The sequence below is a fragment of the Ochotona curzoniae genome, unplaced genomic scaffold (assembly GCF_017591425.1).
Source record: "Ochotona curzoniae isolate NIBS_2020 unplaced genomic scaffold, NIBS_Ocur_1.0 scaffold_1037, whole genome shotgun sequence".
Lineage (NCBI taxonomy): Eukaryota > Metazoa > Chordata > Mammalia > Lagomorpha > Ochotonidae > Ochotona > Ochotona curzoniae.
The window spans coordinates 32,398,644-32,414,188 of record NW_024467083.1 but is presented as its reverse complement, the minus strand read 5'-3'; the positions used below and the strand labels follow the sequence as shown (position 1 = coordinate 32,414,188).

The following is a 15,545-nucleotide window of genomic DNA, read 5'->3' as shown; positions in this document are numbered from 1 at the left end:
TGGGAAGCTGGGGATGCCAGGATTAGAACCAGTGTCCTCATGGGATCCTGGGGCATGCAAGCAGAGGACTTTAGCCACTAGGACACCACACCAGCCAAATAAAGATTTTTTTTTTAACAAAATTCTTCTGTTTCTTAGTTTTGTTGAGAACTGATTGCTTATTGCGCTACTGACATCATATCTCTGATTGAAAGGTATTCAAAAACCTGGACCATCACACTGTTCCAGTATTCACATAGCTGCCAAATCCCTGGGTCACACTTTGGTGACCGTGAGCGTGACTGAATGTGAAGAGTACTTGGAGAGCAGTGCTACATTTGCTGCTTATGAACCCCTAAAGGTGAGGGAATTCATGGTAAGGAGCTGTGCCCACTCCGGGTGGTTGATGTTCATGGTTCCTGGTTTTTAGTTTGTAGCCGTAGGGCTCTCTCATCAAACTTGAGTCTCACAGAACTTACTCCTCTTTGCTCTTGCCTCATGCATCCTCAATATATACACACAGTGAGAGCTCATAAATTGTACAAGCAAATTTTAGCTTTTTCCCTTTTTTCCTTCCTTTTTCACTGAAATATAAATTATATTCAGCTGAGGCCAGCTCTGTGGTATAGTGGAAAAGCCACCACTTGTGCTGCCCGCATCCCATATGGGCACCAGTTCAAGTCCTGGCTGCTCCACTTCTGTCGCTTACATTGTATGGGGAAAAGCAGTGGAGGATGGTCCAAGAGCTCGGGCCCTGCTCCCACATGGGGGAGCTGAACGAAGCTCTCACCCCTGGCTTTGGACTGGCCTAGTACTGGCAGTTGTGGCCTTTGAGGAGTGAACCAGCAGATGGAAGACCTATCTCTCTGTCTTTCCCTGTGTTTTTGTAATTCTGCTGGTCAAATAAGTCTTTAAAATTAAAAAAATATATATATATGTACATATATATATATATATATATATATATATATATATATATCCACTGGGGCCCGGCAACGTGGCCTAGCGGCTAAAGTCCTCACCTTGAATGCACCAGGATCCAATATGGGCGCCGGTTCTAATCCTGGCAGCTCCACTTCCGATCCAGCTCCCTGCTTGTGGTCTGAGAAAGCAGTTGAGGACGGGCCAAAGCCTTGGGACCCTGCACCTGTGTGAGAGCCCCAGAAGAGGATCCGGGCTCCTGGCTTCGGATCAGTACAGCACCAGCCATTGCTATCACTTGGGGAGTAAATCACTGGACGAAAGCTCTTCCTCCCTGTCTCTCCTCCTCTCTGTATGTTTGACCTTGCAATGAAAATAAATAAATCTTAAAAAAAAAAAGAGAGAGAGAGTCTCAGAAAGGGAAAATAACACTAATTAAAGAAGTACAATAAATTTTGAATTCATAAAAGAAATCTGGAAAAAAATGGAGACTCTGCTCAGTTCCATATTTCATCCATGAAAAACCTGCAGTACAGGCAGCTTCCCGGAATAAAAAATACAAAGGAAAGTGTAAACCATTGTAAAAAAAAAAGTCTGGAATAGTTTATTAGCCAAAAAAATAAAGTAAATTTTTAAAAATAACTCATCCATTAACATTCACATTTTAATATGACCTCATTATATACACTATGCAACAGATGTGTTAGCATATGGTTTAAGTCCATTTCATTGGTTGCCTAGGGGAGGAATCATCCTACTTAGTAAATTAAGTGAAAATGCCTGCTGTATCTCATGGTAAAGATTCATTATATCTATTTCTTTTATCATTATCCTTAGACTTACTCTGTGTTTATCGAGTATCTATAAATCATATCTCCTCTAATTGAAAATCACCATTATAGAAAAGGAAGTAGAATGATAATTTCCTTTTTCTCCCTAGCATTTTATTCTTGTATCTTTCTCTCCACATACTGAAAAAAGGCTATTTTTTAAGTTGTGTTTTACATTTGTTATAATTATATTTAGAATAGTTCTCGATTGGTACTTTTATATGTCAATTCAGTTGGTCTGGTTACTTTAGAACCATATGTCTAAAAGAATTTGTTTTGCTTTCTGATGAAGGTGTCCCATAAACTCTGCCTAGTTTATTTCTTCTGCTCATTTACTCTGGAAAAGGCTGAGATATATTTTTTTTGTAACACTCATTATGCTGTTAAGCTACTCCAAATCTGTCTTTCAAAGACAGTGACATCTACTTTGAAGCAAGACCTTATTTGGAGTTCTGGTACTATACCCCTAGTGGACTATCAGTGAATGCTTGTATATGTGTGTGTGTATCATATATAATATATGTGTCTATAAAGATATAAAATCTAACATGCATATAACTCATATAATTAATAATATTAATATATAATGCAGTTGTATATATACACACACAGCTCCCTTCCTATATTATGTGTATGTATATATATTATGTTTAAGTTTATATAACATGTAATGTAATTAGATAAAAATATATTAAGGTATTACTTCCTATTAGAGATGTGATGGTTTGGTTTTAATGGTATTCAGTAATAAATACAGTTGAATAGTTCAAGAAAGAAGAAAGCATAATGTGCTGACATTTGTAGAACAATTGCATCATCTCCCTTTTATTTGACGCTTTGCTCACTATTGTAGGCACTGTATGCCATATAAAAAGTAACGTATACTCAGAATACTTCCTTCCTCTAGTGCTGTTCACTCATTCTGGAAATAGGAAACGATTCTTCTAATCCCAGAGTGAATCCTTGTTATGGCAAGGATTTTTAAGAAATATGAGGATGTGTAAATGTATTATTTTAATATTCTAGGGCAGAAATTTTTTGACATTTCAGTGAAACGTTAATTTTTAGATGCTTTTGTTTTATTTATACAAACCCTTTTGTGTGCCCAACATTGTACTAAAATCCTCTGAAGAAGACATTAAAAAAAAATTAAGCATGACATAATCTCTCTCCTTTTCAGGGACTTGTAGTAAAAATTGTTCAACTTATACATGGCATTTGACACAGTTAATAGCATTAGGAGGTGAACAAAGGCAGGTATAGGGTAGGGATGAAGACTGTGAAAGCTTAGAGGGTATGGTAGTGGTCATGGCCTAGAATGGCTGAGCACAGATGAACAAATAAGATGACACATCCTCAGATTAAATGGCTGCAGAGGTTGAGAAGCATTCCCAGGGAGGGGACCAGCACACAGGTCTCTATGTGGGAAGCAAGTGTAATGTCATTCTTAGCACAGTCCGATCGTTCATTTCTCCCTTTCGAGAACTGCTGCATTCGTAACCAGTCCAGGATTGATCTCATTCAATGTCATCAGGCTGTCAATCCCATGGAAGTGGCATTGGTGACATGGCAGTCTGTGAAGGAAATTATATTTGAAGGGGGCCCTCGTCCATGGGTCCTGGAACCCTCCCGATTCTTCTTGGAGTTGAAGATGGAGAAGCCAGAGAAGATTGGAGTAACCCAAGTCCGGCTGCCAGCGAAGAGAAAACAGAACCAGTACATCTACAGGGTCCTGTGCCTGGAGTTAGGGGAACAGGTAGGAAAATCATCTTTTTTCCCAACATTTCTTTTACCATAATAATTCTAAATCTTCTGTACTCCCAGTCATTCTTTTACAGATTCCAGTGAATTTTGTTTATGAAGTAGGAAAATTGTCACTATTGGCCAAAAGATTTTCTTTTGAAGCTTACTATACTTTAAGAGTACACAACGTTGGGGGAACATGTGTTCGGCAATGCAGTTAAGAGACTGCCTGTGGTTCAACAGACTGATTCCTCCGCTTGTAGGCACCAGCATGCCATCTGGGCTCTGCCCACATGGCAGCTCCTGGCTTCAGTCTGGCCCAGCTTAGGTCACTGGAGCCGTTTGGGGAATGAATCAAAAGGTATATCTATCCCTCTCTCTCTCTCTCTCTCTCTCTCTCTGTGTCTCTCTGTGTGTCACTCTACCTTTCATATAAATATACAAATACATCCTTTTTAAAAAAGAAAAATGGGGAAATTTTTTTTTCAATTATTTTGTCTTTACACCCAGAAGTGAATTTGCTGGGTCATAGAGTAATTCTATGTTGGATGTTTTGAAGAGCTGCCATGCCCTTTGCAGCAGCAGCTGTAGCGTTTCACAGCACACAGGGCCTCCGGTGCCCCACACCCTCCCCAGTCCTTGCTGTTCTCGGGGTTTTGTCCGTAGCAGCTCCCCTCAAGGACAGCGCTGTTGTGGTTTTGATGTGCGTTTCCCTGCTGACCAGTGCTGCAGAACACCTTCTCACGTCTCATTGTTCACTTGCATACATTCTTGCAGACATATCCAAACAGTCGTGTCTCTTCCGTTCCGTGTACACGTGATGAGCGTCCATTTGTTTATGTCTTCTTTAGTTTCCCTCATCAGTGTTTGGTAGTTATTTAAATCTTCTGACACCGTGCTTAGATTAATTACTCAATATCTTAGTTCTTTTCATACTGATGTAAATGAGCATGCTTTTATAATTTCCTTCTCAGATTGTTCATTAGGAGTGCTCACTGTTAATGTATTCAACTGGATTTTGTACATTGACGGTATCTTGCTAATTTGCTGAGTTCATATATTAGTTTTGAGTTTCTTTTTGGCCAAAAAAAAAAAAAAAACGTTTATGGGATCAAATCATCTGCAAACAAACATAATTTTACTTCTTCCTTTCTGATTTGGCTGTTTTTATGTCTTTTCCTTGCCTAATTACTCTTACTAGCAATTTCTAGAACAAAGTTGAATGGAAGCAGTGTGAGTGGGCATCCTTGTTCTCGAGCCCAGATGAAAAGCTAACAGAGTGTTACCATTAAGGATGATGTTAGCTGTGGGCTTTTCGGATAAAGCCTTTATTATGTTGAGATCGCTTTTCTTCTTTTTGTTGTTTGTTGAGTGAACTATCAGTAATTTCATGCTGAATTAACCTCCATGTGACACTCCCTAATTCTTACTTACATATTGTGTTATTCAGCAGTATTTCCTGTAGAGACAAGTAGAAACACTGATGCATTTTTCCACGTTTGCCAAACTAATAACGAAAGATTTGATGGAATTGAAAACACTGAAGTAATTCATCAAAGATGATTTTTTAAAATGTACCATTTGATCTCAAATTTCCATGATACCCTTAATGCCCACTAGACAACTAAGAACTATAATGCCGAGGCCTGGTGCGGTGGCCTAGCAGCTAAAGTCCTCTCCTTGCTCGCTCCGGGATCCCATATGAGCGCTGGTTTGTGTCCCAGCTGTCCCACTTCCCATCCAGCTCCCTGCTTGCCAGCTGGGAGGGTGGTAGAGGACAGCCCAAAGCAATGGGACCCTGCACTGGTGTGGGAGACCCGGAAGAGGCTCCTGGCTTCAGCTCTGACCATTGCGCTCACTTGGGAAGTGAATCAGCGGATGGAAAATCTTCCTCTCTATCTCTCCTCCTCTCTATATAATCTGACTTTGCTATAAAAATAAATAAATCTTTAAAAAAAGGATTCTAGAGCTATTAAAAACTTGCATTTATGAAATAGTTGATAAAAAATATTGATTGTAGAAGAAGGAAGAAGGGGGCCCAGCACAGTAGCTTAGGAGCTAAATCCTTGGCTTACAAACCGCAGGATCCAAAATGGGCACCAGTTTGTGTCATCCAGCTCCCTGCTTGTGGCCCGGGAAAGCAGTGGAGGATGGCCCAAAGCCTTGGGACCCTACACCCACATGGGAGACCCGGAAGAAGCTGCCCTAAGATAGGCTCAGTTCTGGCCATTGCAGTTCACATTGTCCACTTGTGAACCAGTGGACAGTAGATCTTCCTCGCTGTATCTCCTTTTCTCTGGATATCTGCCTTTCCAATAGGATAAGATAAAAGAATAAAATAAATCTTTTTTTTTAAAAAAGGCTGGGGGAGAAGGCACCGCTGATAAGATATGATGTATAGATTTACTCAAACTTGGCTTCTATCTCCTCTGCTTTGTCAGAGGCTTGTCTCTCATTTTCAGCATTTCCATTTTCCGCAGGAAGGTCTTCTTTCGTTTCTTGGTTGGGCACCTCAGCCATTTCCTTTTTCTTCCTCTCTTCCCCTTGCTTGCTTACTTGCACCTTCTTTTCTAATGACTTCTTGCTGGTTGCCTTCTTGGGCTTCACGTCCACCTTTGCAACAGCCAGTTCAGTCAACAACCTGGTCCATCTGCTCTTGGCCTCTTCCTTGGCCGGTCCCTGAGGCAGAGCCAGCCTTCCTCTTGGGCATCTTGCAGCGGGAAGCACCTGTGCTAGAATTTGAATCATACCACATTCAGATTGGCACAACCAACATCAGATATCTGCTTCAGTCTTCTCTGCTACTGTGTTTCCTTCCAGGCTCTCACGTTTAGGATTGGAAACCACCCAGGTGTCTTGAACCCTAGTCCAGCTGTAGAGGTGGTACAGGTGATCTTCATATGTGCCCACCCCGCCAGCATGTCTGTCGCCCCAGTATACAAGGTACCAGCGGGAGCCCAGCCATGTCCTCTGCCACAGCACAACAAACAGCTGGTAAGTACAGAGTGAATCCCACTCACCTCCAATCACCACTCACCGTTCCTTTAGGGATAAAGGGCCTGAGAATAGCTTTTGTTTTATTGAAGATAAGGGAACTATTTTCTTTGTTACTCATTTTCTAATAGTGTCTGAGAAAAGGTGAGTAAGCTAGAACTGGCTGCACTTAATGACATGATTCTGCCTACTGCATGTGATTGTGGAAGTGGATAATTACATCTCTCTAAACAACTTTCAATGGGTTAGCTAATATCCTTCTCTATCAAATCATTTATTAGTGTTATTACAAGTAAAAAAAATTTTTTATCTCTACTTCAAACCTAATGTGAAAAACATTGGGCCCGGCACAATGGTTCAATGGCTAAATTCTCACCTTGCAAGCATCAGGATCACCTATGGGTGCTGATTCATGTCCTGGATGTTCCACTTCCCATCCATCTTCCTGTGTGTGGGCTGCAAAAGCAGTAGAGGATGGCCCACAGCCTTGGGACCCTGCACCCAAGTGGGACACCTGAGGAGACTCCTGGCTCCTGGCTTTCGATCAGCTCAACTCTGGCCATTGCAACAATTTGAGGAGTAAACCAGCAGATGGAAGATCTTTCTCCCCCTTGTTTCATAAAATCTGATGTATGGTTCCAATGAAAATAAATAAATACCACCAACAACAACAGCAAGGAAAAACGTTGATACTGTCAGCATAGTGGCACAACAGGATAACCTTCTGCTGTAGTGCTGGCATCCCAAGTCCCGGCAGCTCCATATCCAGTTCAGCTCCTTGCTGATGAGCTGGGAAAGCAGAAGAGGATGGCCCAGTGCCTTGTGCTCCTGCACCCATGTGGGAGACCTGGAGGAAGCTCCTGGATTCCAACTTGACACCAGCCCAGCTCTGGCCATTGCAGCTATTTGGGGAATGAAGCAATGGATGAAAGATCTCTGTGTGTCTCTGTCTCTGTACTCTGACTCTTAAATAACTAAAAACTAAATAAATAAATACATCTTTTAAAAACACACACACATTGATACCTACTAGATAAGGAAAAGTAATGAGGAATAAATAAATTATCTAACTTTATAAACTAGAACATCAGATAGGAAAAACAAAGTGAACTCTAATTCCAAATGTGGGAGAAGAGAAAGTTATTGGAGGACAAGCATTGTAGAGGATTACAGGAATCACGATCCAGCTCCCTGCTAATATGCCTGGAAATCCAATGGAACATTGCCCAAGTGCTCAGGGTCCTGCAGCCCATGGGGGAGACTTGGGAGGATGGAAAATGGATCTCTCTACATAACTACCTTTCAAGTAAATAAATGAATCTAAAGAAAGAACGGGAAGGAGGGAGGAAGGGAGGTAGCTATTGGACATAATAAGGTGGAAAAAATAAATTGAAATCATACAGGGACCTAGTGTGGTGGCCTAGCAGCTAAAGTCCTCACCTTAAACGTGCCGGGATCCCATGTGGGTGCCAGTTCTAATCCTGGCAGCTCCATTTCCCATCCAGCTCCCTGCTTGTGGCCTGGGAAATTAGCAGAGGATGGTTCAAGCCTTGGGAGCCTGCACCTGTGTGGGAGACCTGGAAGAAGTTCCTGGCTCCTGGGTCTGGATTGGCACAGCACCGTCCATTGTGTTCACTTGGGAAGTGAATCATTGGACGGAAGATCTTCCTCTCTATCTCTCTTCCTCTCTGTGTATCTGACTTTGTAATAATAATAATAAAAAATCTTTGAAAAAAAAAAAAAGAAATCATACGGAACAGAACAATCAGCTTTCCCCATTTTGAGACTACTGAGACTCCTAGAAGTTGAGTGAATTTTTTTAAAGTCATAAAGCTAGAAAGTACCAGATTTTGAATGACTGTAACAAACATGTTAACCTTAAGGTTAAACTGTGTCATAAATAAAGAATTTTTATAAACAGAAAAAAAACCCAATATGAGTTGTTACAGGTTATGAATCTGTTTCATTTTTTGGGATCAAATTCTATGGTAATTACCACAGGAGTTTGTGAATGATTCATTGTTTTAAAAGCACTCACAGTGTGGCAGAACCAAGTGTACCCCCATACCATTACTGTCATGTAATGTGACTTTTCATTTGAAATAATTAAAATTGTCAGGAAAAAACAACATTTTTCTTCTGAACCATTTGAGAGTTAGACATGATTCTTCGTTTACTTGGCCTGTATTCTTCAATATATGTTTCTTTTTTTGTAATTGATTTATGTTTCACATACCATAAAATTCACATACTTAGCGTACGCAAGTCAAAGCTGTCTAGCCCTGGCTAGTTGCACATGATTTTAATTTTCCCACAAAGAGAAGTCATCCCCACTGGCAGTCATCTCCCTTGCCTCCTCTGGCCACCACTGCTGTCCTTTTTGTCTCCATGGAACCTAAAGTCTCATGTCAGCCATACCACACATATCCATTGTGCCTAGCTTTTTTTTTTTCTCCTCCACTTTTTTTTCTTCAAATTATTTTTTTTTAATAAATTTTTATTTTGACATTCTTTACATAGTTAATTAGGGTAAGAAGGTTCAAGGGCTACAGGAAAGTGGATAATACTAGTATGGTTTCCATATTGTTACCTTCATGTTCAAAGGGGGGTATTAAGGAAGAAGGCCCACCCAATTTCCCACCCTCCCCAGGTCCCGGATGTAGGGCATGCTCTGAGGTTCTTGCTCAAGTGGTTTTGATATTGCAACAGTTATGAATTTCTGTCAATCTTACCACTCCAAGCACTATGCGGTCTTTGAAAAATCCACTGATTGACATAGTCCATCATAGCTGAGATGGTTGGTTGACCTGTTCTGTCTTCTCTCTTTTCTTCGTTAGGGTTCTGAGTCCAGCATTTAGATTAGGAAGATCTCCAAAGAAACTTCTTGTATGTGCTAACAAGTACAGGGCCTGGCACCGTCCATCGCCCCAATCAGCTGGTGGTTGCAATTGCTGGGTTGGTTCTGTTTTCACTCCCGACTTCCACTGGAACCAATGGGTGTTGCAGTCCAGCCTGGTTCTGCCCAGCACATACTTGGCCCTCACCTAAACCAGTAGGAGCTGCAGCCTAGTTGGAGCGACCCACAATAACCCCCACCAGGCCCACCCCCTACCCTGGTTTGCCAGTAAGTATAGCAGTAATCCAGTCTGTCCCACACCCCATTCCACCCCAGCCGCTATCTTAGTTTTATGTCCTCCTGTGGAAGTGGTGACCCAAGAGGGATGAGCCCACTATTTCCCTCCCAGGCCTCTCCCACTCCCAGATTCCAGCTGATGCTGTGTCTATGCCCAAACAATCCTCGCCCACTTTAATTTTGTTTGCACCAGTAGGAATAATCCGCCCAGCCCGGCTTTTCCCTGATCTAGTCCACATGAGGCACACAGGCACTTTTTTTTTAAGATTTTATTTTATTTTCCTTGAAAAGTGAGGCATATAGAGAGGAGGAGAGAGAGGAAGATCTTCCGTCCAATGATTCACTCCCCAAGTGGTCACAACGGCCAGAGCTGTGCCAATCCAAAGCCAGGAACCAGAAGCCTCTTCAGGGCTCCCATGTGGGAGCAGGTTCCCAATGCCTTGGACCATCCTCTACTGCCTTCCCAGGCCACAAGCAGGGAACTGGAAGGGAGTGGGGTTGCTGGGACATGAATGGATGTCCATACAGAATGGCGGTGCTTGAAAGTACCATGGAAGATTAGTCTTTTTTTTTTTTTTTTAGGTTGAGTTATTTTTATTGGAAAGGCAGATATACAGAGAGGAGGAGAGAGAGAGAGGAAGATCTTCCGTCCAATGATTCACTCCCCAAGTAACCGCAACAGCCATTGCTGAGCCGATCCAAAGCCAGGAACCAGGAGCTCTTCTGGGTCTCCCACATGGGTGCAGGGTCCCAAGGCTTTGGGCCGTCTTGACTGCTGTCCCAGGCCACAAGCAGGGAGCTGGATGGGAAGTGGAGCTGCCGGAATTAGAACCAGCACACATAGGATCCCAGTAGCATGCAAGGGGAGGACTTTAGCCACTAGACTACTGAAATGAGCCTGTACCTAGCTTCTTTAGCTTCTGTTTTCAAAGTTCATCCAAGTGGTAACATCCATCAATACTGCATTCTTTTATTAATTGAATAAAATGCCGTTGTGTGACTGCACATTTTGTGTATTTGTTCATCAGTAGATGAATGTGTGTGTTCTTTATACTTTAGCTATCAGAAATATTGCTGCCATGAACATTCATCTACAAGCTCTTTTTCCAATATATGTTTTCAGCTTTCCTTATGTATTTGTAGACATAGAATTGCTGAGTCGTATATGAACTCTCCATTTAACCTTGTGATGAATTTGTAGCTGTTTTATAAAGTAGCCGTGTCCTTTTACACTTCCACCAGCAATGTATGACGGTTCCAGTTTCCCTAAATGCTTTGTAACCATGATTGCTCATATTGGTTATAGCCTCCCTGCTAGGTGTGAAGTGGTATGTCACTGTGGTTTTGCATTTCCCAATAACTAAATATGTTGCATATCTTCTCATTTGTTTATTATTTATATATATATATATATATATATATACCTCAGAGAGATGTCTCTTCAAATATTTGGCCAATTTTTATTAAGTTATTTGTCTTTTTATTGAGTTGCAAGAGTTCTCCATTTCATATATTTTTGAGATAATCATAAATCTTTTATGATTTTTGAAAAAATGTTTCTTACATTTGACAGTCTTTCAGTTTTATCTTTTGAAGCACAAAAGTTTTAGGGTTTTATCTTTTTTTTTTTTTTTGAAAGATAGAGTCACAGAAGAAGGGGAAGACACAGAGAAAGATCTGGTTTTTTTTTTAATTACTTGTTTTTATTGGAAAATCATATTTACAGAAAGAGGCAAATACAAAGATCTTCCATCTGCTAGTTCACCCTCCATGTGTCCACAACAGCCAGAGCTGAGCCAATCTGAAGCCAGGAGCTTCTTCTGGTTCTCCCACATGGGTGCAGGGTCCCAAGGCTCTAGGCCATCCCCCACTGCTTTTCCAGGCCGCAAGCAGGGAGCTGGATGAGATGTGGAATAGCAGAAACATAAACTGACACCCACATGGGATCCCAGCACTAGCAAGGTGAGAATTTAGCCATTGGGCTATCATGCCAGGCCGTGTAGCATAGTTTCTTTATCCATTCCTCTTTTAATAGGACATCAGGGTTGTTTCCTTGAGTCAAATTACTGGTTTTTAAATTTCTATTCCTTATTTCTTGTTTTAATGCAGATTCCTGTATCAAGCCTGAGGGACACTGTTCTAGAACTAACAGTGTTTGATCAACATAGGAGAAAGTTTGATAACTTCAGTTCACTAATAGTAGAGTGGAAATCCTCCAATGAAACACTAGCCCACTTCGAGGATTATAATGCAGTGGAGATGGTAGCAAAGGATGATGGCAGTGGACAGACCCGGTTACACGGTTTGTGCAAATTAATGAATCCTTTTGAATATTGCACCTGTTAAATGATTCTATATTGGATATTTCCTTATGGGTAAGGATTTTATTTAAATTTTATCATCTATAATGTTTCATTTTATTTTTAATTATTTTCTCATTTTTTAAAAAAGATTTATTTATTTTTATTGGAAAGGCAGATTTACAGAGATGAGACACAGAAAGATCTTCTGTCCACTGGTTCATTCCCCAAGTGGCTGCAATTGCCAGAGCTGAGCCTATCCAAAGCCAGAAGCCAGGAGCTTCTTCTGGGTCTCCGGTGCACAATCCCAAGGCTTTGGGCCATGCCTCTGCTGCTTTTGCAGGCCACAAGCAGGGAGCTGGATCAGAAGTGGAGTAGCAAGGATATAAAGCAGCAGCCATGTGAGATCCTGGCGCTTGAAGGTGGGAGTTTAGCCAATTGATCCACAGTACCGGCCTATCTCTCTTTCAAATAAAATGAAAATAAATTAATTAAAGGAGAGAAGAATTACAGTACAGAACCAACAGCCTAATACCAACACCAGTGGTATGATGCAGTTAGTGTAAAAAGTGGTGCTGAAGGGACTGGCACTAACATGGTCAGCATACTATGCTGGAGTGCTCACTCTAGTCCCAGCTGCTCAGCCTGTGATCCAACTTGGTGCTAATGCACCCTGGAAAAGCAATAGAGAATGGCCCAAGTGCACGGGATCCTGCCACCTGGGCAGGGAACCAGGAGGGAATCCCTGACTTCCAGCTTCAGCCTGGCCCGGTCCTGGCTGTTGTAGTCTCAGGAAGTGAACCAGTGGATAGACAATGTCCATCTCTCTCTGTTCATCCATCTTCCTTACAAATAAATAAACATTTCATTTTTAAGGTGATGGAGAAGAGATGCCCTTTCTATGCTCTAGCTGTCAATCCCAAGTATCTGTACTGTTGTCTTCTAAACACTTTTTGGTTTTGTCCCTTCCTTTCCAGTGTCATCACTATAGCCTGCATTATCATGGTGGCTTTCTAATATCTTAGCATGTTGCTGTGACTTTAATCCATCCTCTACATCCAGAGTGATCTGCAAATGCAAATCTCTCTCCTGAAAAATCACTGGGGGTAGGGGATGGCAGGGATGCTGTGTACTGAACCCCCATGAGTTACCAAGTGCTGCGCTAAGTACTTTGGGAGCTGGTGCTCTGACTCATCTGGCCATGTCAGTGCCAGCATGCCATGTCCAAGAGCCAGATAGACCAGTGGCTGGTCTGTCTCCCTGCAATGAAAGATGGCTTAAGTGCCCCTGTCCTAAAAGGGAGACATGGAGGAGGCTCTTGGCTCCAGGTTTCAGGCTGCTCCCACCCCTTTTCTCTCTGTTTCTCTCTCTGTCTCTGCTTTTCAAATAAATTTTTAAAAAAATTTTTAAGATTTATTTATTTTTATTGCAAAATCAGATATAGAGAGGAGGAGAGACAGGGAGGAAGATCTTTCGTCCAATGATTCACTCCCCAAGTGACCGCAACGGCTGGTGCTGAACCAATCTGAAGCCAGGAGCCTGGAGCTTCCTCCAGGTCTCCCACACGAGTACAGGATCCCAAGGCCTTGGGCCGTCCTCGACTGCTTTCCCAGGCCACAAGCAGGGAGCTGGATGGGAAATGGAGCTGTCAGGATTAGAACCGGCACCCATATGGGATCCCAGTGCATTCAAGGTGAGGACTTTAGCTGCTAGGCCACCACACTGGGCCCTAAATAAAAAATTTTAAAGACAACTAAGTTATTTACATTTTTATGTAATATTCTTAACTATGGTGAGAAATTAGAATTATTAGATTTACTCAATTACTGACATGTATTTGTTATTACAGCAAGCAGTTTTTTAACCATAAAATCAGCAGTGATTAGATGATGCAGCAAATCTCTCTTACAGCAAAACTCATACCCTTAACCGCTGTCTGTTCTGCCATATTGCCTTCAGGAATTTCCTGGGTCTTTCAGGATAAAATCCATCTGTTGTAGTTTAACCTATTGACTCCTGCTCCTTTGATTTCATTTCTTATTACTGCCCACACATACATTACATTTTTCCCACACTCCAGAACTTAAGATCTTTGACCATGACAAGTCTTGTCATGCCTCTTGCTTTGCATATTTTGTGTTTTCTCTTTTCTTTAATTTAAATTTGTTTATTTTTAGATGTTTGTTACATGGGTGAGAGGATTGTAGTCTGTGCAGGTCTCTGGGTGGGATGGGAAAGGATGGAGAGAACGTGCGTGAGGAAAAAGACCCCACCCTCCCTCCTGTGACAGCAGGGCGGGAGTGAGGGGCAGGGAGGAGATGTGCCACGCCTTGCTGCCAGAGTACAAAGATGGTCCCATAGTGTCCTCCCAGGGACCCTGATGGGGTGGAATGTCCTGAGGGTGTTTTGATTGTTCTGAGATGGTGTTATCTTTGTTGTGTGAGTGTGAGATGCCACTTACCATACTTGCCCCCCCCCCCCCCCCCCCCCCCCCCCCCCCGTCTGTCTGTTTTGGTAGGTCCATTGCCTTAGATCTTGTGGAGAATTTGGCCTGTAGTATTGTTCAACCTGCTATTCTTTCCATCTTTTGGTGAGGCACTCAAGGTCCTCTGTTGAATCAGGGAGGCCAGCAGGCCTGTCTTTTATGGGCATTGTGGTATATTCTCTTTTGCTTGCATCAAATCAGCAATAGAGGTGGCCCAGGCCCACAAAATGTGCTCTGAAGCCAGACCAGACTTGCGTGTGATGTTCCCTGAGGGGTCACATTGGAGTGGAGCCACTGGGGCAACCTCTGAGAGCCACTGGTGGGTTGGTCCCCAGACCCACGCTCACGTACACAGGGCAACCCTGTATGTTTACTTTTCTCTCTTTTTTTATTTATTCTTATCAGGCAGATCAAATTTTTTATAAAGATTTATTTATTTTATTTTTGGAAAGTCAGATTTTTTTTTCAACAGAGAAAACAAAAGACAGAAAGATCTTTCGTCTGCTGATTTACTCCCCAAGTGGCCACAACAGCCGGAGCTGAGCTAAACCCAGGAGCCAGGAGCTTCTTTCTGTTCTCCCACACTGGTACAGGGTCCCAAGTCTTTGAGACATCTTTGACTTGCTTTCCCAGGCCACAAACAGGGAGCTGGATGGGAAGTGGAGCTGCCGGGATTAGAACCGGCGCCCATATGGGACCCCAGCGTGTTCAAGGCGAGGACTTTAGTCAGTGAGCTACCATGCCAGGCCCTCTTCTTCATTCTTATTTGGGCAAGATTGGGAGAAAATTTGGTGTTCTGGGGGTTCTTTTATAGTCTACATATTATTGTTTCTCACTTGGTATTTTCTGCCAATTTTCAGGTCACCAGCTCCTGAAAGTACATCAGTTAAAAGGAACTGTACTCATTGGAGTCAACTTTGTGGGCTACTCAGCAAAGAAGAGCCCCAAGGTAAGTGGAGATTATGAAATAAGATGTATAAATTAGGGGTGGGCATTAAAGTGGCAGGTGGCTATGCCGCCTCTCTAGAAGCCAGTCTCCTGCATGTGCCTATCCTAAAGTCCCACCTCCGTTCCTGATCCAGCTTCCTGCCAGTGCACCTGGGAGGAGGCAGCTGAGGGCCCAAGTCCCCAGCTCCTGCCTCCCTAAGGGGAAATCCAGG

The 15,545-nt window shown here is 42.4% G+C and overlaps 1 protein-coding gene across 2 annotated transcripts in view; it reads left to right on the top strand.

Moving 5' to 3' along the window:
• Nucleotides 1-15,545, top strand: part of NUP210L (nucleoporin 210 like) — a 107,256-nt gene that overhangs the window by 52,912 nt on the left and 38,799 nt on the right. For both annotated transcript variants that reach the window (XM_040998940.1, XM_040998939.1), the window contains exons 14-18: nucleotides 195-340; nucleotides 3,265-3,486; nucleotides 6,294-6,467; nucleotides 11,710-11,902; nucleotides 15,246-15,334. In XM_040998940.1, coding sequence (XP_040854874.1) covers nucleotides 195-340; nucleotides 3,265-3,486; nucleotides 6,294-6,467; nucleotides 11,710-11,902; nucleotides 15,246-15,334 — 824 coding nt within the window. The remainder of the gene's footprint in view (nucleotides 1-194; nucleotides 341-3,264; nucleotides 3,487-6,293; nucleotides 6,468-11,709; nucleotides 11,903-15,245; nucleotides 15,335-15,545) is intronic.